General features: G+C 39.2%; 1 protein-coding gene across 2 annotated transcripts in view; it reads right to left on the bottom strand.

Annotated features, from left to right (window-relative positions):
• Positions 1-13,525: 13,525 nt before the first annotated feature.
• Positions 13,526-24,209, bottom strand: part of NDUFA12 (NADH:ubiquinone oxidoreductase subunit A12) — a 23,512-nt gene continuing 12,828 nt past the window's right edge. Inside the window, exon 3 of one of the 2 annotated variants that reach the window (XM_007468211.1) lies at positions 13,526-13,808. In XM_007468211.1, coding sequence (XP_007468273.1) covers positions 13,786-13,808 — 23 coding nt within the window. In that variant the 3' untranslated portion in view covers positions 13,526-13,785. The remainder of the gene's footprint in view (positions 13,809-24,209) is intronic. The other variant, XM_007468210.1, reaches the window with a different exon arrangement.

Genomic DNA, 24,209 nt, shown 5'->3' on the forward strand with positions numbered 1-24,209 from the left:
CAGGGGGCACACCCCAAAGAGGGAGTTAGTGTTCTGTTAAATTCTTGCTTTATTTATTTACAAAGATGGTTTCTCCCTGAAACCTAGCACTGTATTAACATTCTGCATGTTCATTCTGGTGAAGGAAGATGGATCACTATTCATTCACTATTCAGTCACTGAAGTATTTCCCAAGTTAAAAAAGGCATATAATAATGGTAGAGCAGCCCAGTTAGAAACTCTAACAAGATATATAACATGGAAGCTAGAGAATGAGAACAGTCATTCCTTTGTGCCTAGAAGACAACAGTGAAATAGATTCAGTAGCATGATGATTGTTCAATAGATCTTTTTTTCCTCTTTGGTTCATGCCAAGGGTCCATGAGGCTAAGAGAGACAATTTATTTATTTGAAACAGAATTCTCCAACCACTACGTCAGAATATAGCAACAGTTTTCAAAGTCTTGATTGGTAACGAGGTGACTGTTTAAATAAATTATGTTATATCCCTACAATGGAATTCTATTCATAACACTTAAAATGATGCTGTAGGTAGAAATTTTTAAATTTAAATGAGGTTCAAAATATATGATTTGGTAAAAAAGCAGGTTAGAAAACAACATGGAGGTTATAACCATACCTTTTATTTTCAAAAATATGAAAACATTATATTTTGGCACAGAAAGAATGAAAAGATATACTTTAAGGTGTTTCCAGTGGTTTTCTCTAGGTGATGGATCATGAATATTCTTTTTAAATCTTTTTTTTCTTGTTTATATTCTCTAAATTTTCTATAATGTTTATTTATGGCTTTTGCAATAAAAATAAAGCAGAGATATTTTGAACTAAAAAATTATACCTACTACATCTGTAACTCTTTCATTGTACTTATATTTTACTCTTTAAAAGTGTGATATTCTTCTCATAAGCAGCCAGAAGTCCTCTGTGGCATGAGGTAGGGGAAGAAATGCATGCATGCATATATAAATGAGTGAATGAATAAACACAGCACCAATTAGAGCAGTATAGGAAACTCTGGGGAATCCCAAGGGCGACCCTCTGTTCCCTCACTTCGATTTCATTAACATCTAAATGAGATCCAACTTCAGGCGAATAGTCCCAGTCCCAGCCACGCGGGACATTTTAGTGCTTCTAGGTCTGGAGATGGAGTTTTCTTGTTCCCAGGAGAGGCATCTCAAGAGTATAGATTCTCAAACTCTAGTAGGGGGTCCGTCACCTCCCACTCTGAGCCCCAAGTGGACTTTCTCTTCCCATAATCTCTAGATCCTGCCAGCCTCCCGAGGTGGGGCCACGTCTGGTCTTGCCATCACTCTGAATCTTAGGGGCTCCTTGACCTTCACACCCATGCCAAGGTTTCTGGCGCTGTCCGCTGCTTCAGACTCGTTCTCTAGTACTGCCACCCTACGCAGCCAGCATTGCTGCAGCCACCATGCTCCAGATTGAAATCCCTCCCCTTCTCTTTAGTCCTGAGCAAAGATGCAAACTCCCTCTAAACAACCTCCAGCGTCTAGAAACACAAAGGTCCCATCACAGAGCTCTTCCCAGGTAGGAAGAAGGTGGACACGTCAAGGCCCATCTCAGTCTCACAGTACCCCTCCCTCTTTCGGCTCACTGGCCTGCTAGACTTGGGGAACACGAAGTGACAAAAATGGAGGTGAAAGAAACTCAAAAGCCTGCAAGTAACATAAACATGTTATCTACAAGTTGCTGAGATGCAGTGGATTGTTGCCAAGGGTAATACAGGCCCAGTGTTGATAGGTTTGTTTTTCAAGAGAAAGCAGAAATCTGGATTATTATGTGTAATCTCCCAATTTTTAAACATGGGCCACACGTTCTAAATTTTTAGCCCCAAAATAAGTCTGTCCTGGTTAGGAATTCTGTTCAGCTGCTAGTAAAACAGACGAGAAATAATACGGCTGATGGTAAAGCCTTAGTTCTGTCTCACCTGAAAGAAGTTCAGAGGTCAGCAGTCCAGGGCTGTGGGAAGCTCCATAAGGTCATCATGTTTGAATCACTTGGCTTGGGTTTCTTTCTAACAGTTGCTAGAATACACTGGAACTTGAATTCAAGGTTAACTAGCTGAAGATCCCTGGGCACAGCCGTTTATCTTTCTATGCCTGTTTCCTCATTTATAAGATGGACAAGAACAGTACCTACCTCACAAGGTGGTTGTGAGAATCCAAAGAGATAATACATGAAAAGAGCCTGGAGCACAGTGAGCCCCATAAATGTTGTGTAAGACACAATGAGCCCCATCCCCACTCTTTGACAACCTGGGCCCTTCTACACTGTAATGACAAAGCAGTCCTTAGATATGCAAAGAGAGCTGGGCATAGGATAGATAAGAGCTGAATTGTTCTGTATTTTAAAATAAGAAGAACTCAGTGTCCTATTGTTTTCCCCCATCTTAGAGCAGGAAATGACAGGAAAGAGAAGGGAAGAGAGGTGAAGCAAGCAGCATAGCAGAGTGTAGAAGGACATTTACGAGTATCTGATATTAATTTTGACATTGATAATCTTTTTGAAACATAAGACCATCTGTCACCCCAAATCTTTAAAGTCTGTTAGGCACTAAAATATCTATCATGAGTAACTTTTAAAGGAAATATGAGAAGGCGGTGAGTTCTACGGTGTGTTGATGTAGGATACAAATGGACAGCATGTATAGGACTGTATATTCTAATGAATGAACTAATTTAACAGAAATGGGAAGGACTGGAAGTTGGGGGTTAGCAGATGCAAACTATTATATACAGGATGGATAAACAATAAGGTCCTACTGTATAGCACAGGGAGCTATGTTCAATATCCTGTGATAAACCGTAATGGAAAAATATATGAAAAAGAATATATATACATATATATATGTATAACTGAATCACTTTGCTGTACCGCAGAAATTAACACAACACTGTAAATCAACTATACTTAAATTAAAAAAAAAAAAGAAAGAAATGTGAATCAGGCCAGAGGTTAACCTGCAAGAACATAAACTCTTCCTTTCCCCAAATCCTTGGATAGACTATTGGACTTTCTTCAAATGTAAAACGAGGGGTGAGAGTTTTAAGTCCATTTCATCTAGATCTAAAGGAGCAGGAATACCCTAACAGCCATTTGACTTGCACAGCTATTACCTACCCTCTCCCAGTCAACCACACTCCTGATGACCCTTAACAAAATTGAACGGGAATCTTCTGACATTGCCTCTACATTCGTAATAATCTTCTTCAAGTCAGGAAGAGCTTGAGTTGACTGTAATTCTAAAGGATGAATGGATGCTGATGGTGTTTCCTAGCAACAGCTGAAAAGAGATCAATATTATGTGATATAAGCGCCATGAGTAGAAGCAAAAGATCCACTGGAACAGAGTCAGAAGTAACATGGATTAGGTACTGACTGTCAGACCAGAACTGGCAATTGTAAGCTGATCTAATGTTAGGATGCTGCACAGATGAAGCAAGAGGAAGAGCTGAGTTAGGCTAAAGGAGGCCTCATAAAAGTGAGCCCCAAATCACAATGCTCCGTCAAAGCACAGGTTTGGCATGACAGGCTTCGCCAGAGAAAACCAGTTCATCTGTCGAAAACTGAAGGTCATAGAAGGCTAGCAAATAAATCTCTTTGATCTAATTACAATGACATTTATTCCTATAAAACCACATAGTACTAAATAAGACACTAATAATCATATCTCAGAAGAATAAAAACGACTCTCAAATGCTACTCTATTCGTAAATGTGGAAAAGCACTGATTGTTAACCAAGTACCAGCTGAAGAATACTAATGTTCTATTGCATTTGTCGGGGGTACTTTTTACTTTCAACACAAGAAATTCAGCTTGAACTTCACAAGCAAAAAGGGGATTGGGGGGAAGGAGTAAGTAATGGAATCAAGGTATCTAGGAATTACAGCAGCTCTGAGGAGCTAGAAACCAGGGATTAACACGCCTGGGACTCTTTCTCTTTCTGCTTTTACGGGTTCTTTATTTCCTTGGGCTTTTCTCTGAGGCTAAATCATGTCTGGTAACAACCCTGGAGCTCTGTATAGCTTTGTGGCCCCAGGAGGAAAAGAGAACTTACTGGCTTCACTTAGAAAAAATCCCAGGGGAGGATTTGTTACCCTAGGCTAGGCTGCATGCCTTCTCGTAGGCTACTAGCTGGGGCCAGGACGATGGTGCTAGCACTGGTCAGGCCTGGGCCACATGCTCACCCCTGGTGTAATGACAGGAGGTAGGATACTCTGGTTAGCAGGGCTGGGATGGGAAGAAGTCCCTCAAAGAAAGGGGATGCTATAGTCTCCAAAAGAGAAAAAACTGTCACTGAGCAGACAATAACACAGGTCCACCACGTTTATTGAACTGGCGATGAGAGTGATTTTCATAACCCGCTAGTATCCTTAGCTTGTCTAAGTTGTCTTGGCAAAGGCAAAACATTACAGGACCCACAGCTGTCTGGGATGTACTATGGATTAGGTTAAACCTTCCTAAATCATTTATAATCAGCCACCACAGGAAGTGGGATTTCAGCTGTACATCTCTGAAAATATCAAGTCCCATTTTTCCCATAAATAAAAGGAAGGTATGATAAAGTCTAATATAATAGCTACATTTTGAATTTTGTTTCCAAATAGAATATTTACATTTATTAGGGATTTTTTAATCAGTAAAATAATTCAAAATTGAGTTTTTATTAAAATTTAAAGGAATGTTACATAAAATAACTTAAAAAAGTATCTCTCATTCTTGTACAGTGATCAGTACTGACATTTAGTATTAGTTGAACTAGTTAATATTTATGATTCTATTAATTTAAAATGAGTAATAGTAAAAAGGCTTAAATTGATCATGCTTTCAAGAGTTGTAAATCAGTAAATTATTACTATGTAAAAATTTTTGTTAGGTTTTTGGATCTTTTGCCTATGGTTCTACCAAGATAATTAAGGTAGGATGATAATAATACTAATGGCTACCATGTGTCAGTTGCTTTACCTGACAACTCTGTTAGGAGGGTTTGATTATCCTTGTTACAGATGAGGAAACTGAGGTCCTAGAAGCTGTTAGTTGCCCAAAGCTAAAGTTAGTTGGCTAAAGGTCAACACTAGAGTCAATTATCTCTCCAATCTTACCAGGCTGCTTCCCTGATTCAGCAGTGCTGGAAAGAAGAACAAAACTGTGTGGGATATTTGTTAATAAAATAGGAGTCTAACAATTGAGTGTCTGAAACAATTCTTGAATCATAAATTGTATAAATGTGTCTTATAGTTGGGCAAAATGTTAATTTCTAAGATTTCAAAGTGTTCTCCAAAAACCAGAGTAGACACATTTGTGGTGTGCAAAATGAGACAGTTGCTAATTCTAGGACCCTAAGAGAAATCTCAACATCAAACTTGATACGAGAAAACACTGATCAACAAGAAAAGAAGGCAAGGAAGCCGTTACTCAGTCAAAAGTCAGGGAACGACTGTGCCCCAAAAGACCACGAAAGAAAAGGTGAGAATAAGATCTTAGCTCTTCTTCACCGATGGGAAACTAGTTAAGGGGGGTTTTAATTTAGGGTGTGGGGACTGTAAGGGAGCTTGGGTGAGCACAGCTATATGACAAATATTAATGTCCGTCGCAATTCTCAAACTGAAAAATTCAGGTCAGCCTGGAGGTGAAGCTACCTCCAAAGGCAGCAGCCTTGTTTGGGACTTGCTGGTAAAGCCCTGCCTCAGCAAGGGAAGTCATCTGAGCCTACAGAGACACCCACAATCCAAAACAAAGAGACGTTTGGCAATAGAGAACCGACTTGTGGTCGCCAAAGGGGAGGGTGGGGGAGGGAAGGATTGGGAGTTGGGGATTAATAGATGCAAACTAGTATATATAGGATAAATAAACAACAAGGTCCTATGGAATAGCACAGGAAGCTATATTCAAGATCTTGTGATAAACCATAATAGAAAAGAATATGAAAAAGAATATATATATGTATAACTGAGTCACTTTGCCATACAGTAGAAATTAACACAACATTGTAAATCAACTATGATTCAGTAAAATTAAGGGGAAAAAAAGAGGTGTTTGTCAAAGTATCTTTATATTTTAGGACAAAGCCCCAGTAGATTTTTCTGAGACTCTACCCAAGCCACAGGTATCAAAATCCAATCTCAGGACATCCTGGTCGGATCAGCCTTCCAGCCTCTTCTATTTGCTAACCAACTTTTGTGTGGCCTCATAATGCTCAAAAACTTGGCGTCCCCATCCTCTTTTTCCTCCCCCCCTCTTCCTTTCCACCCCCTAACTGCCCACCAGACCTTTACTCCAAACCTCATCCACCCTCAAGCCACACTGCACTTACATTCAGGTAATGGAATTTGTAGAAAGAGACTCAGCTTGATCTATATTAAGCACAATTGCAAAAAGGTGGAATAATCACATGGTGCTTGCCCAGGGACAAGGTAGTTTTTAAGAGAATCTATAGTGGGATGAATGTCACTTTCTTTTATGCTGAGGACACAGGATTACTGTCAATAACCTATTAGAATTGAGTTTTTTAAAAATTGAGATAACAGGGCTTCCCTGGTGGCGCAGTGGTTGAGAGTCCGCCTGCCGACGCAGGGGACACAGGTTCGTGCCCTGGTCTGGGAAGATCCCACATGCCGCGGAGCGGCTGGGCCCGTGAGCCATGGCTGCTAAGCCTGTGTGTCCGGAGCTTATGGATCCTACTTGCAAAAAATTGCTTTTCATAAATGAAATATTTTTTCATGATAATATGTAAATTTCAAATTAGGACACAGATTTTTCTGTCACATGTTTTTTTCATCCTCTTTCTATTGCTTTGAAAGGAGTATCATAAATCCCTTAAAATCTTGGGGTTGACGCTTAGCCTTATTTATTGAGGTAAAAATGACTGTTCACTTTTTAGCAATTTTATTGTGGCTTAAAGTTCCAAGTCCAGGCTACATGAAGTCAGATCTGCAGACCTTTCTAACCGGAATCATCCAGTAGAACCATAACATACACGATTTTTAAAGACCTGGATATATCCTCAAATGCACATGCAGACACTTCATGGAATGTGGGCATCCACTTCAACACAAACTTTGTTTTTAAAATAAAGTTTTTTATTAGTTTATAGTACTAAATCCTAACAAACACTACTGGCCTATAAAATACTCATATTTATGAATCAAAAATTCCTAATCAGGGCTACATCTAATAAGAAACATGGTGCATACGAATAACAAATTTCATTACTACAGAGGAGAAGTAATAAAGTCATAAGGATGTTATAACCGTGAGGACATTCAGTTGCAAGTGAAAGAAGCCTAAATCAATCTAGATTCAGGAAAAAACCAAAACCAAAAACAAAACTCCCCCCAAAAAACCAGGGAAATTTAGTGGTTCACATAACTGAAAAGTCTAAGTGAATTCCAGCTTCAGGCACGTCTGGAGCCAGGTGTTAAACACTGTAATAAATCTGTCTTGTGCCTTAACTTGGCTCCACTTTCCTTTTCATTGACTTCACTTTCAGGCTCCCTTCCTTGGTGCAGGGCTCCCCAGCCACATCTGCCATCTATCCTCCAAGCTTCAAGTGTTATAGAATGAGGAATTCTATTTTCCAGTGTTTCCAACTAAAGTCCTGTAGTTGAGTTTCACTGGTCTGTCTTCAGGCACTTATTCATTCCTGAACCAGTCACTGAAGCCAGTGGGATACAATACTCTGAGAATTATTAGAGAGTGGGTATATATCCACTGACCCATATGGACTGAAAGCAAGGGAAGGATGGTCCTCAAGATAAGTCAGGATTCTATGCCAGAAGAAAGGAAAAGGGACGTGGGACAAGCACAAACAGATGCCCAGACATATGCTTTCCAGGAACTGGATTAACTCCCCCATACTCCTGGTGGGTAAACCAGAACTGACGTGTGGCACAACTCCAGGGGACACCATTCATACTGTACTCACGTAGGTGAAATGCGCAACACAGTAGCGGTTGTGTGTCCCCTTTGCCCTGGGACAGGAGGGCTAGATCAACACCAGACATCAACCTGGGAAACAACTTTTCTAAGGCCAGTACTGTCCCAAAGAATTTGTTAGACAATCTACCACTACATGTCCACTTCTGTAATTCCATTATTTCCCTAAGTCTTAGACAGACATTACTTTCCTGGAGCCAGTGCTAACAAATGTGGCTTGATTACGGTGCCCTAATGATGCAACTGCATTTCATACTTGTGGACCTTGGTACCAGTGGCTAAATTAACTCATATTTGAGAAGAATGTTATAAACAGGTTTTTTCTGTGGAAGCATGATTTAAAACAGGGATGCAGGCCTAGAGGTCTTTGCAAACTGATCACACAAGTGATTACAAACCCTTGATATAATCACCAGCCTTTTTGGAAACACAGCACGACATCATGGCAATTACTGTACTTTTTTCTTTCTCCTATAAAAATCGCTCAATGGGGCTTCCCTGGTGGCGCAGTGGTTGAGAGTCTGCCTGCCGATGCAGGGGACACGGGTTCGTGCCCCGGTCCGGGAAGATCCCGCTGGGCCCATGAGCCATGGCCGCTGATCCTGCATGTCCGGAGCCTGTGCTCCACAATGGGAGGGGCCGCAACAGTGAGAGGCCCGCGTACCGCAAAAAAAAAAAAAAAAAAAAAATCGTTCAATGAAACATTTTCAGTTCTCTATTTATAATTATTTGCATGCTTTAATGTTATTCCCAAGTGCTTTTACTTCCTAAAATTTTAGAATTTGCTATTCAGGGCTGCTGCTGTTTAACTTCAATCATCTCACCTCTAGCAACAATATTAAATCTGATCAATATTGTTTTACTTCAGGTGATAGTAGGTGTTCAGTAAATGCCGAATACACAGATTATTTCCTGGAATAAGTTTGTTCATGTCATTTCTCAAAAAGGAACGATAAATACTATGAAGAAAATAAAATAAGCAAATTTATATAAATAGAATTTTTAAATAATAGGAAGTTTCAAGGGAGCTACTTTAGATTAGATGGACACAGAACATCTTGCTGTGGAGGTGATACTGGTAAAGTGAGACATCAGTGATACAAAAGAGGAAGTAACACAAAGGTGTTACTATTCCAGGCAGAAGGAAGAGTAAGTGCAAAGGCCCCAACACAAGAACGAATCTGGTTCTTTAAAGAAAAGAAAGAAGGCTGGTGTGACTGACATGTGGTGTGTGATAGAGGGAGAAAACAAGAAAGACGATGTCTGAGAAATAGGGGCACATCAGGAACACAAGCAGGGGCTCCCACAGACATTGGTTCATTGTTTCTTTTCTGTGAAGTTTTCTGCGTTTCTTGACCAGGGGGATTCTTCTGTGTATGACAAAGCAGAAGGCATTCTAAGCCCATGAATGTTAAGTGCTGGCCAAGGTATGACTGATAGGATCCACACTGAGAATAACTGCCTGTTTCCATGGAAACAGATCATAGCTCTCTCCAAAATGGAAGAAGTCCAATGAAATGAACTTGTCACCAAGAGGCTGCTGGACTTACACGTGTTTTACGTTGGGCTCCCCCAGAGGCTGACACTAAGACAAGATTTGTGCTCAGGAGGTGATCCCTGAAAGTACTTGGATGCTTTGTTCTAAATCTTCTTAAATTCTAGGTTCCATCCTCAAGGTTCATTGGCAAAGCCCTTCCCAAAACTTTCACACCAATTTTCAATGTTGTTTTTTTTAAGCCTCTGACCATATAGCCAGTGATTGTTTTAGAGCCTGACTCAGGTCATGCTTTCATCAAGCCAAAGTACATGATAAAAGGCATTGCTTGAAATCCTGCCTGATGAGATTTGCTCTGTGCTGTCCTTCAAGATAACCGCGAATAGGGGCTGCGGTATACAATAGTACACTTCCAGCTGGTAGTCCATATTGTTCAACAACATCTGTAAGCCAGGCTTGACTTTTTCCATTCTCAATTAATTGGCCAACAACTCTCCACAAGGGCAAAGGGATAGACTGGTAGGGGCAAAGAGTGGGAATAGGGTAGTTAAAGGCACAGAGTGGGCGGAAATCTGCTCACACAAAGTTAAAGCGCCTTCATGACCAGCTCTGGTCCCATCTAATGGAGCGCTACTGGAAATGGCAACTTTATGAGTAGGTGGATTAGACAGCACCTTATGTCTCAGGGTCTCCAACATACCAGTAGCAAATGGGAGCTGTTTTGCAAAAGGAAAATGGTAATCTTCCTGAAGGGGGTATGGCCTTGTTCCAAAATCCTGTGGGCTTCCATTGTGATTCTCCTGGAAAGACTTGTTTCTGACTTCACTATAGTATTCCAATCTTCCAGACACTTTGAGAGGGCTGAGGAGCAGAGCTTCTTGGACTACAGCCTGGGCCGCCTAAAGAGACTGGTTTTGCACTGCCAACTTTTTAGGTCACCTGGTAAAAAAAATAAGTGCAGAACACCTGTATGCTATATGCTGTCTCTAAAATCCAGGGCACCTCGGGTACCGTGCCTTTCTTAATTGTAGAACAGGCAAGGTATAGCAATTTGTCCTTAACACTGAAGGGGCTATCTCAACCCGTGCTAGACCACTGAATCCCTCAGAAATTCACTAGGGATTCAAGTCCCTATATTTCTATGAGATTCAGATTCTATACTTGGCATATTTGTGTCTTACCAAGGCATTTGGGTACCTGATATTTCCTGCTCTGCATCAACATAGTGGACTAATGTGACATCCTATGGTTTGGTGAGGCATTAAATGTCCTCGTATAGCAAATGGCTAGAATTGACATCCATTGGACAGATTTGTCAAGCTATTTCTGTCCCTGACAGGTAAAAGCAAACAACTGCTGATGGACTCTACAAACCAAGATGGGCAGAAATGCAGTGGTTAGACCAATAGTTAACATATCAAATGCCAGATGCTGTATCAAGTTACTCTAAGAAAGAGAACATTGAATAGCATCTACAATTCAGATCACCTCAAGATTAAGTTTTATCTTTATAGGCTGCTGTCATCCTCCAAGACCTAACAATCTTTCTCACTGGTCAAATGGAAGTACACTGTATATTTGGGGGTGACAGGAATGACCACATTTGTATCTTTCTACCCTTTGATGGTTGTATTTAACTCTGTAATTACCCCAAAGATACACTGCTTTTTCACTTATTATTTTGGTAAGGAAGGAATGCTCCAGTGGCTTCCCCTTGGCCTCCTACCAGAAGAACACTTACTCTCCTCAGGGCAAGGAGCCAATGTTGAGATTCTGCAAAGGGCGTCCAACCATCTACACTTAGGAACCGAAGAAATAAAACAAGGGGTGGGGGAAAGGGAAGGAGTTCAGTTGTTCCCATGGGCTTATGGTGAAATGGGGTCCAATCTGCTGCCCATAGCCTGTATTTTGATCAGTGGGCCATGGTGTTCTCAATCCCCCCAAAGTTGGTGCTAACTTGGAACAAGTATCCACTGAAACTTTGGATATTTCTTTTTTCTAAGTACACATATCTATTCATATCACACAGCCCTTAAGTCAAGAGTTCTAGCCCTGAGAATTAACTCAGGTGTGAGAATTAAGAGAGAAGCTGTGATCTAGCTCGATTCAAGTGACTATAACCTAGACCTGCAAAGTTGGCTTTAAAAAAAACATTGGATTAAGAACTAAGGTAGCTGCCTGTTGCTTTCATTCCTAGAGGCCCTACAATAACTTTACCACAGTCAGAGACTGTTGCAGATCAGACCATTTCCTAATTACCACCTCTGTCCACCTTCTCCCTCCCCATGAGAACCACACCAACTTTCTTTTCTAATAGGTGAACCTCCAGCATACCCGACCCAGAAAGAACTGCAGCCAGGACAGAATTTCTAACTGCTCACAAGTCTCCTTTGCCAATCTATTCCTAATAGCATTAGAAAGCAATGTTTTAGGCCCTGACAGAAAAGTCAGTGAAGTGGTAGACAGAGCATACGAAATCTCAGTCCAGCACAGGCCAGCTTTTAGTGTGTGGTGCTGCACTATACTGGTCAGTCAGCGAATTGCAGACAGCTCCCCCAAATGACACATTGAACACAGTTATCTCCTGAGGGCACCAAATTCAACCTGAATTCAACCCTAAGTAAGGGATACTCAGCAGTGAGGCTGTGGGAAAACTTTAATTACTTATGATTGAGTAAGTTTCAGAACTCTTTTTCTTCAGAACTAGTTTGGTGTGTTTTTTTCTTTAGCTCAGTGGTTTCAGAACCTTGGCTGCAATGGAGTTGTTGAGGGGTGGGGAGGGTAGAAGGGGAGGCTTTAACAAATATCGATGTCTGGATCCCACCCTCAGAGATGCTGGTTTAATATCCTGGGCCACTAGAGCTTTAAAAATGACCCAAGTGGGCTTCCCTGGTGGCACAGTGGTTGACAGTCTGCCTGCCGATGCAGGGGACCCGGGTTCGTGCCCAGGTCTGGGAGGATCCCACATGCCGTAGAGCGGCTGGGCCCGTGAGCCATGGCCGCTGAGCCTGCGCATCCAGAGCCTGTGCTCCGCAATGGGAGAGGCCACAACAGTGAGAGGCCTGCGTACCGCAAAAAAAACCCAAAGAAACAAAAACGCCCCAAGTGACTAATGTGCAGCCAAAAGACATTCTAATTCCTTCCAGATATCCCTATACCAACAGTTAGCTCCCCATTCTATCCCTTAATTTTCACATAAGAAACCTGAGTAGTTAGCCAGGTCATACACTGCCCTGGGTTTCACAATGCCTTGAGTCGAGATTTGGGGATTAAGGTTCACTCTCTCCCTTAAGTTATCCAGCACCCTTGAAAGCAACCATCGGACTCCAAAATCCTTGCATTCTTTTTCCATCACCGCTAAATTGTTCTATGGTGGCTGCTAACCAGTATCCAAGGAACTTATCCTCAGGGGCCTCGTGGATCCTGGAGACTAAGGACAAGAGCTTGATAAGCTGATTACTGCAGCTGCTAGCTTTCCATCCAGAATACAGAGGGAGGTGGCACTGCCTTTTCATCCTACCCAACATAACCAGTTCAAAGATTCCTTATTTCCCTGAAGGTCTTTTGCCTACAACCCATTCTTTGGAAACAATCTGGACATTAGTTAAAGCTCTTTTGTTTGCAAGCAAAAAAAAAAAAAAAAAAAAAAGTCAGTGATCTTACTTAGCTTAAAGAAATAAAAATATATTAGAATAGATGGATCCTGGGATAGTTCACAGAACCAAATAAACTATGAAAGAACCAAAACTCAGGAAATGGGACACCTCTGATAAACTTCTCCTTGCGGTGCTACCATAAAAGTCATCCAACTCTGATGTCTCAGCCCCTCTGTCTCTCCATTCAAGTTTCAAATTCCCACGGGAAAATCTGTTTGGCTCAGCTCAGCATTAGGTCTTCCCCTATCAATCAGCTGTGGCAGCGCAGCAGGGCTGAAGCACAGATGCAACCACGCAGGCAAGAGGGAAATGTAAGTGACGTAGCCGCCCCAACAGAAGTCTACTTCAATTTCCCATGTTTGTGAGCTTCTATTTTGCAGTTGACAAATGACAAAGTTAAGGGCAAAAAAGCACAACAGACATTGCTTAATCAAATAACTTTAATCAAGTTAACAGTAAGCAGCAGAAGTACAATTATAGGAAAAGCCCCATACTTTACATGTAAATTGTTTTTCCTTGTCTTTACTTGTAAGGTGTTGAAGGTGGGACCCACTCCTGAATCTTCTTTCTAGTGGTGGAATAAGGTACGTATTGTTGTGGAGTGCCACTCACGTTGAATTTATGGTTTGTCCAAATGAATTTACGAGCAGTAGGTGGTTTTGTTGTTGGAGGATCATCAGTCATAGAGTGAAGCCAACGATGCCTTAAAGAGGGAAAAAAAGACAATTATGAAGAGGCAGCATAGTGTAGTGGGAGGAGGGTTAAGAGAGCAGTTCTCGAGCTACTGTGTTGCTTGAGCTCAAATCTCAGCTCCATCACTAACTAGCTGAACTTTTCTACGCCTGGGTTTTTTCATCTGAACATTCTTACTAAGAATGGTTTAAGGATTAAATGAGATAATACACATAAAGCACCTAGAAAAATTCTTGTGCATAGTAGGTACTCAACAAATGTTAGCTATTGCTGTTATAATTATTGTACTTCATCAAATCTAGGACACTATCCATTTTAAGATACACCATTATTTTATATATCTCTAAGAAAGAAAAAATCCTGCTAACTAAACTATGACACTATTGATTATAACATGTATCCTAATTTTATGCATAAAAATGTATTTTAGGGCTTCCCTGGTGGCACAGTGGTTGAGAGTCCACCTGCCGATGCAGGGGACACAGGTTCATGCCCCGATCCGGGAAGATCCCACATGCCACGGAGCGGCTGGGCCCGTGAGCCATGGCCGCTGAGCCTACGCGTCTGGAGCCTGTGCCCCGCAACGGGAGAGGCCACAACAGTGAGAGGCCCGCGTACTGCAAAAAACAAAAACAAAAACAAATGTATTTTAGAACTGATGACGTACAGTATTACTATTAGATGCTAGAGGCTGATTCTGGAGTTTCAGTATGCTCAGGATGCTCTGGTTCATGAAGCTCTAGTTTGAAACCTATGAGGCTACTGCTGAAGAAGAGGGTCTCTGCATGCATCTTAAATCCAAGCTTAAGTCCAAACACTGGAGGACATACAGTTTGTTATAATAAAATTATTAAATCACAGCCCAAAGTTCATGAGTGTTTCAGCTTCAAGTGTTCGTCAAAAGATGTTTGCTTGGAGGTGCCAGAAATCTGGCCTAAAGAAGAAAGCTAGGCGTTTCCTTGGAGTATAAAGAACTGTCTCTCTAATAACAGAGAAAAGAAAGAATCAAAGTCCAAGGACAAAGAGTAGAACTGAGCAGAAAGCCAAGCTGAATTTATATGGGAAAGGAAGGGGAGAGAGAATTCATAACAAGACTCAGAGCTCACAAGACAAAGATGACCCTATGGGAAAAAGGAATGAGGTGACAGGCACAGAATTGCAGCTCCAAGAAAAAAAAAGGGGGGGGGGTGGAGGATTGCCCAGCTACAGAGGAAGGGGCAAGTGGAGGAAGTTTCAGTAAAATAACTAAGACTAAAGCTAATGAGAAAAATTTATGATACTATGTAAGTTTAAGAAGATTTGCTATCAGGGCTTCCCTGGTGGCGCAGTGGTTGAGAGTCCGCCTGCCAATGCAGGGGACAGGGGTTTGCACCCCGGTCTGGGAGGATACCATATGCCATGGAGCGGCTGGGCCCGTGAGCCATGGCCGCTGAGCCTGTGCTCCACAGCAGGAGAGGCCACAACAGCAAGAAGCCCACGTACTGAAAAAAAAAAAAAAAGAAAAAGAAAAGAATATTTGCTAACAGTAATTGATAGATATAGCTAGGTAACTGGCTAAGACCTATGAGAGTAGAGATAAAATATTATTACTGTTGCTATATTTGTGTCTAAAGATAATTATATCATGATCAGCTAACACAATAAAGAATGAAGAAGTCTGTACACACTGGGCTGGTTTCTCTCTTACATCCTCCAAAGGAAACTGGATTAGTGAAAAGTAACCTGGACCAATAAACAACTACTAACATGAGCTCTGAAACCTAGTGAGACAGTGGTGGCAAGACAGGCTCCACGAGCTACTTGAAGGCGGGATTAGCTGTCAAAACCAAGGCTCTTATTTATCAAGGGGCTTTGTGTAAGTTAAGGCATAGAAGAAATATTTAACTTTTGCCATTTGAGTCAGCTTAAGTAACTAAAGAAGATTTTTATTCAAATAATTGCCATCGAGATTCCTGAAAGTTAAAATATTTAAGGAACCACAGTCCAAAGCTTTTATATGCCTATTTAGTTCCTTAACTGAGAGCTCATGGAGAAATAGAAAATGTTCAAGAAAACTAAAAGAGGGGAAATTCTCTGGTGGTCCAGTGGTTAGGACTCAGTGCTTTCATTGCCTGGGTTCAATACCTCGTTGGGGAACTAAGATCCTGCAAGCTGCATGGCATGGCAAGAAAGGAAAGAAAGAGAAAAAAGAAAGAAAGAAAAGAAAGAAAGGAAAGAAAGAAAGAAAAGAAAGAAAAGAAAGAAAGAAAGAAAGAAAAAACTAAAAGAAATTTTTTACCACCAACACATAAAATCTGAAAATATTCATCCAGTAAGGCTACTGGCTAGAGTTAGGGAATGACTAAACAGCAATTTATTCTCATTATGTTAGAATAAGAAACTATAAAATAAGAAAATGTTTTATTGTTAAATAAAGCCTAAAGAAATAATACCTTTTAGATTTCCACACCAGAGTTTCTGCAAAACAGGTGTTCATCTGGGTCATTTTTCTTCCAATTAATTAAAGATGCTAATGGACTAAGAGTATTGTCTAGAAAACTGTGTTGACTGGCATCAGACCCACTTCAATTTTATATCACTGTTATTATCTTACAGGACAAAATATAAAATTACTTAAATTTGATGATAAAGTCAGCGAGACTACAAATAAGGAGACTGGCGGAAAGGCAAAAAGTTATAAATACTAAAGAGATAAATATAATGAAAATAGATTACACTTTGGAAAAAACTCAGTACTCAAATATATTCAAGTATGTCAAAATATCTTTTTTTTTGGAATTAATTTATTTTTGGCTGTGTTGGGTATTTGTTGCAGTATGAGGGCTTCTCATTGCAGTGGCTTCTCTTGTTGAGGAGCACGGGCTCTAGGCACATGGGCTTCAGTAGCTGCGGCATGCAGGCTTCAGTAGTTGTGGCTCGTGGGCTCTAGAGCGCAGGCTCAGTAGTTGTGACACATGGGCCTACTTGTTTTGCGGCATGTGGGATCTTCCCGGACCGGGGCTCGAACCCGTGTCCCCTGCATTGGCAGGTGGATTCTTAAGCACTGCACCACCAGGGAAGTCCTCAAAATAATATCTTTTTTTTTTTTAGAAGGCTTGAATTTTTTTTTTTAAAGAAGATGTTGGGGGTAGGAGTTTATTAATTAATTTATTTATTTTTGCTGTGTTGGGTCTTCGTTTCTGTGTGAGGGCTTTCTCTAGTTGTGGCAAGCAGGGGCCACTCTTCACTGCAGTGCGCAGGCTTCTCGCTGTCGAGGCCTCTCTTGTTGCGGAGCACAAGCTCCAGACGCGCAGGCTCAGTAGTTGTGGCTCACGGGCCTAGTTGCTCCACGGCATGTGGGATCTTCCCAGACCAGGGCTCGAACCCGTGTCCCCTGCATCAGCAGGCAGATTCTCAACCACTGCGCCACCAGGGAAGCCCTCAAAATATCTTTAATAACAAAAATATTAAATCACAATTACAACACAACTCAAATGGAAATAAATTCCATAAGTGGCTGATCTAATTATATATGAGGAAAAATTGTGGAAAGGAAGAGGAAAAGAACATTTTCCCCTTCTTTGAAAATATACTACTTCACTTAAGTTTGAGGTTGTTAGCCATTCAAAGTACAAAATGGAGCAATTTATTTGCGAAGAAAGAATTAAACAGCCTAATAGGAAATTTAAGAAATAAAAATATATACCATATAAAATAGATTTTAAAAAATCACTGTAGGGACTTCCCTGGTGGCACAGTGGTTAAGAATCCGCCTGCCAATGCAGGGGACATGGGTTGGATCCCTGGTCCAGGAAGATCCCACATGCCGTGGAGCAACTAAGCCCATACGCCACAACTACTGAGCCTGCGCTCTAGAGCCCACGAGCCACAACTACTGAGCCTGCGTGCCACAACTACTGAAGCCCGCGCACCTAGAGCCTGTGCTCTGCAACAAGAGAAGCCACGACAATGAGAAGCTCACGCACTACGATGAAGAGCAGCCCCCACTCACCACAACTAGAGAAAGCCTGCGCGCAGCAACAAAGACCTAACACAGCCAAAAATAAATAAATAAATAAATAAAATTTTAAGAATAAAAAATAAAAAATCACTGCAAATGAAAACAGTCTTTAAGATGGATATTAATAACAAAGATAAAAGTTTAATTTTCCCTTTCAGAAAATTTCCAGAAATAAAATATTAACAAAAAACAACCAACAACAACAAAAATATAGGCAGCTTTGAATCTTTTCCTTGGATAGTATACATTATTAATTTTGGGAATCAAGGCTGGCTCCTATGTTCATGTTTCAGATGGTTTTACTTAACATTGCTGAGCCAAGAAATACTAAAGATTTTTCAATTTTTCAAAAAATATAATAGACTAAAAAAAAACCCGCTCCAGATTGTTTTTTGAGGTAAAAATGTTCATTATACTAAAACTATTATTACCCCATCCCGCTTTAGTTTACGAAACATTCTCATGCATATCACTCAGTCACTTATTTAATACTAAGTATTTCATATTTTAAAATTGTGGAAACAGAATTGAAATGACTTTCCCAAGGTCCCACAGCATGTATGTTACACACTGAGGCTTGAACACAGTTTCCCAATGGCTGAAGAGAACATTTTGATCAGGACCTTAATTACAATTAATAGATGAAAACTGGTTGGGATTACGATAGCACTTAAGTATCTGTCAAAATCCTGAGATCCATCTAACCACAGGATAAGACTGTACACTTAATGCAATAAAAACCAAAGACAGTTCATTACAAGATAGCCAACTCAAACTTTGTTAGCTCAGTAATTATTCTTTTTAATTAAATGTAATCTGAATCAAAATCTCAATAGGGTTTGACAATTATAATTCTAAGGATCAGCTGCAAGTCTATCTTAAGAACATTCTTAAAACTCACAACAATCAGGAAGGCCAGTATTACCAGACATTAAAGTCACAAACATTAGAATGGTATAAAAATTGGCACAAAAATTTTGTACCAAGATTTTGGTACAAAAGTACAATAATAAAACAGAAAAATCCCCCAGACTAAAGGATATATAAGGTAAGTTTGGCATTTCAAATCATTGGGGAAAGTAAACATTTCTCAACAAATTATGCTAGGATAATTAATTTTGTTGAAAAAAATTAATAGGCTTCCCCAGCCATATATCAGGATAGCTTGCAGATAGATTAATAGTGCACTGATACAAATGTGTGAATATTTATATTCATAAGATATATTGATATTTATAGAATATGAAGGACCATTTCTAAGCTTAATATCAAAAGCCAAAGCCATAAAGAAAAAGATGGTAATTTTACTACATAAAAATTGAAGTGTTTATGTACTAAAACTCTGAAAACAAGATTAAAAAATAAAAGAAACAGGGAAATATTTGTAACATACAGAAAAGTAGTTCATCTATCATTACAAATCAGAAAAAGTCAAACATCCAATAGAAAAATAGATAAAAGATGTTAAAAGATAAGTCATAAAAAGAAAAAGTAAAAATGGCAAACAACAAAAAAGAAGTTTAATCAAGGAAATACAAATGAAAACAAGTTTAGCAAACAAAATCTTTGCTAAACTGGCAAAGATTTTAACAAATAATAATAATACCCAGTATTTGTGAAGTTACAGAGAAATCAAACTCATATACAGCTAAATGTATTTACCCTGAGAATGTAAATTAAAGGCAATTTGGCAGTAGGTACCAAACACTTATAAAACACGTACACTTCTGGAAGCAGCAATTTTACTTGTAGGAATCTGCCATAAGGAAATAAGGATGTGTGGGAACATGCTTACATACAAGGATGCTGACCAAAGCTTTATATATAACAGTGAAAACATGGAAAGAACAAAACCAAGAATAATATAGGGAATACTTAAATAACTCAGGGCACATCCACATGACAGAATATTAAAGCCTCATTAAATATTATGTTACAGAGAATATTTTATGACTTGAGAAAATGCTCACCATATGTTAAGCTTAAAAAGCAGGTTATTTACTTAATTTACTTAACGATACTAAATAGCATTTATAAGTCATGGGCACTGTTCTAAACACTTTACAAATACTAACTCATTTAATTCTTAACTCTATGAGACAGATGTTATTATCCCAATTTAATAAATGAGGAAACTAGAGCACCGAGTGTCTAAATAATTTGCCCATGATAGTGATGCTAGGATCCAAACCCGGGCTACTTCTTCAAAAAGTAACCCACTTGCACGAAAAACAAAAACAAGGGATACATATGCATAGGAAAAGAGGAGACGGAAAGAATATGTATCAAAATATTAACAGTAGTTTATCTTGGTGTGGTAGGATAATAGGTTACTTTTATTTGCTTTGTTATTTTCTGAATTTTCTGTAATAAACATGTACTACTTTGTAAGATAAAACAAAGCTATTAGAAAGAAAACTTCTAATTCAAAACAACTAGAGATGGTTTTAAAATCCTGCTCAATTCATCTGTCATTTATTTGAGACTATAAGTAGGTTCTTCTACTTCTAACCTCATTTCATCCCACTTTAAGCCATCACTTAAAAAAAAAATCACTCTCTTTAAAGTATTAAATGTTTTAGTAGCAGATAGACTGTTTCTCTCAGTCTACCTTAATGGAAATTTTTCCTACGTCAATTCCACCGCACAAACGTCATTCACTACAGTTACATAGAAAAGGTTCAAAATGTTTCTTTAAATCTAGAAACCTCAAATTTTTCTATATGACTATCTCTAGCATATATTATATATATAACATCTTATGGAAAAACCCAAACGAACTTTTTGGCCAACCCATTGGTTGGTCAAAAATACATTGCTAACCTGTTAACACAATACAGATTTATTCTGGAAATTGGAATCAAGAGTAGTTCCTTGTTCACCAAAAGTAATACATAGTTTATTTCCACACTCCAGGTATAAAATTTTCCAACAACTCATCTTTGTAAAATGTTAGAATCAGAAGCACTGAATAGTAAATGAAATGTGTTAAACAAAAGCTGAATTTTAAAAATCAAAACAATCTTGTCTTCTGCTTATAATTAGCACATTTTAAAAGAGAAAGGTTATAAAGTAACATTCTGTAACACAGGAATATCTATTTAAACATGCAGTTTATAGTTTCTTAGAACATAGCCTCTTATATTCTGATTTTCCAGAGCAGAAAATAAACATTAGGAAGGATCTATTTTGAAAAGAAGCTTGCAACACATGGTACTGAGTAACACTCATTTTAATTCAGCTCGGAGTATTTTACACAACACCTACTACCTGAAGAAGGACAGATTAAGCAGATACATCATGAGGAAGAAGACAATATTCTCTGGCATTGAGATGGCCATTTATTTAGGAAAATAATATTTTAAAAGACTACAAGATACAATTCAGTGGGACAAGGTATTAAAAAGGATGGGTTGAAGTTAGAGTGGAATTTAAAGGTAAATATGAGCTTCAAATTCATACAAAAGCTATAAAAGAAGTGACAAGACATACCATTTTTGGATCAGCTACCAGAAGCAAATAAAATTACTGTATCCCCAAAGCAAAATAACAGTTGTTTCAAGTAAAACAGTATGTCCCCTTTTATTCAACAAAGAATTACTGAGCAGCTACCATGTGCTAGACACTGGTTTAGGCATTAGCAAAACAACAGTGAACAAAGTTCTTACCATCAAGAAGTATGGTAGTTGGAGAAACAATAAATTAAATACTATGCAATAAAATGCTAGGCAGAGATAAGTGCTACCAAGGAAAAAACGAGAGCAGGGGAAGGGGACACAGTGTGAGAGAAGGACAGGGCTCTTTCAGCTAGGCAGTCTGAGCATGAGCCATGCCACACCTGGGGAAATAGCTAGTGCAAAGTGACTGAGGTGGGAGTGTGCTCACCACTCGAGGAAAAGCCAGCAGACCAATGTGGCTAGTAAGTCAAAAGTTAGCAGGGCAGTGAACAGGGCAGTGTACGCAGACCTGGAAGGGCCAGGATCACATTCCAACTCCTTGCAGACCATGTAAGGAGTTGGAATTTTAACTCTCACCATGATGGAAAGCCAGTGGAGAGTTCTGAGCAGAGGTTTGATGTGATGCGAGTTACATTTTAAAATAATCACCCTAATCACTTAGTATGTTGGGAATACTGGTGTATTGTAAGAATGTAAGCAAACCAGTTGGGCAGTTGTAGAAGTCCAGGTAAGAGATTACTGTGGTTTGGACTGGGGTAACAGCCACAGGTATATCAGGCATGGGATATATTCAGAAAGTAAAGGAGAAAGAACATGCTGATAGGCTGGTTATTAGAGAAAGAGTTGAGGAGGACCCTTAAATTTTTGGGTTGCATAAACAAGAGTCATTTAAGGGTTTAGGGACATTTTGCTTGATAGGTTCATTAATCTACCTACACTGGGCATTTGAAGATATTTAAAAAATCAAATATATTACATTTATAAATGTGCCCTAAAATGCTTAAAGGGATGTAATTAACTAAATTTGCAAATGGAGATAACTCTTTAGGAGAATTTAATCCTTTCCATTAAAGTTTATCAAACATTCACCAAAGAACAAGAGAATATGACTGCTCTTTATCTTTCTGCAAAGATATTCAATTTGCTAATCTTGTTATCCTATTTATAAATAGAACCTCAAAGCTTAAGAACAACTATGTTTTAAAATTTGCAGCTATAGTAAATAGAATATTCATTTTAAACCCAAACTGCCATTAATCCTGTCTATATACAAAGCCCCTAAGATACTAAAACACTCAAACTGACAAGTAGAATATTAAGTGAAAAGGGGAAAACATCTGTGATATATTAAGTGAGGGGAGGGGGAAGAGAAACAAAATATTGTGTATAATAAAGAAATACATATGTATACACACATATATCTATATATAGTTATTTCTAATCACAAACCTTCTTCTAAAGAAGGTGTGACCAATAAACTATAACCTGTTTTCCACACTGTGAACCTTTAAAAACATTCCTTCTCTACTCAAAAGCAGACACTCAGGTATTTTTTGAATCAGTGAACAAATGTTAACAGTGCTTATTTCTTGGCCAAGGAATTAGAGTTTATTTTTGTTTGTACCTTGTATTTCTCTGGATTTTCCAAGTTTTCTATAACAACTGTACATTTTTATAATCAGAAAACATATTTTAATGATGATTATAAGGACTGTTTTAATAGCACAGAAGATCGCTTATATTATCTACAGAAAAAGCAGAAAATACAACTGACTGATTATGAACACAACAACTACACAAAAATTTATTTAAAAGGACTAAAGGAAATATGCCGAATGTTGACAGTGGTTGCCTCTTAGGGGTGTATATGGATTATCCCTGCCCCCTGACAGATTCTTTGAAACTTTTCTGATCTCTCCACATTTTTTTCAAGAACAGATTCCATTTAGATTCAATGAAGTTCATATTGCCAAATCCATGTGGACACTTCTCTGTCCTTATCTTACTTAACCTCTCAGCAAACATCAATAGTTAGACTTCCCATGTTTGTTGAAATGCTAACCTCTCTTGCCTTCCTTCTTACTTTGCTAGTAGCTACTATTCTTCTTTGCTGGCTTGACCTCTGTCCTAAGCTCCAGATTTATCTATCCTGCTGTTTACTTAACACAACCGTTCATTTGGATTTCCGACAGGTATCTCAAACTTAGTACATCCAAAAAAGAAGCTTCTGATTCCTACCCTCCACCCTCACAACCTACCCTTCTCCCAGTCTTCCCATCTGAATGAATGGTACCACCATCTACCCAACCTCTCAAGCCCCAAACCTAAGAATCATCCTTGATTCTTCTCTGTCACCTCCAAGTAATCCTCCTCATCTGCCACCTTACTCCTCTACAAGGCTTCTAGAACATATTGTCAAATAAAGAAAAGCTGACCACAACGATGTTAAGTATCCTAAATAAATTAACCCTACAAGAGAAAAACCGTTATCAATGTCACCATGGCACTGGAAAAATCTTCAAGGGCAAAATTAAGTTCTGTAAAAAAAAAAAGGAAAAACTTTTTAACATATGCTGTATTTTTTTTTTAAGTACTTATGTATTACTTGAGTAATTTAAACATTAATTTTAATAAAAAAATTAATATATGAGGAGAGACTAGTGCACTACATGGAGGAAGGAAAGACATATTACTTAAAATGAACAGAAGGTGCCACCAAGTGGGAAAAAAGTACATACACAGTAAAGAAAAATCCAGGCAAGCCATGTTTTTTTTTAACTTGGTTCAAAGGATTTCAGAGTTCCAATACTTCAAACCACACACACAAAAAACTTTGTTTCGGGCTTCCCTGGTGGCGCAGTGGTTGAGAGTCTGCCTGCCGATGCAGGGGACACGGGTTCGTGCCCCGGTCCGGGAGGATCCCGCATGCCGCGGAGCGGCTGGGCCCGTGAGC

Source organism: Lipotes vexillifer, unplaced genomic scaffold (genome assembly GCF_000442215.2).
Source record: "Lipotes vexillifer unplaced genomic scaffold, Lipotes_vexillifer_v1.1 scaffold180, whole genome shotgun sequence".
Lineage (NCBI taxonomy): Eukaryota > Metazoa > Chordata > Mammalia > Artiodactyla > Lipotidae > Lipotes > Lipotes vexillifer.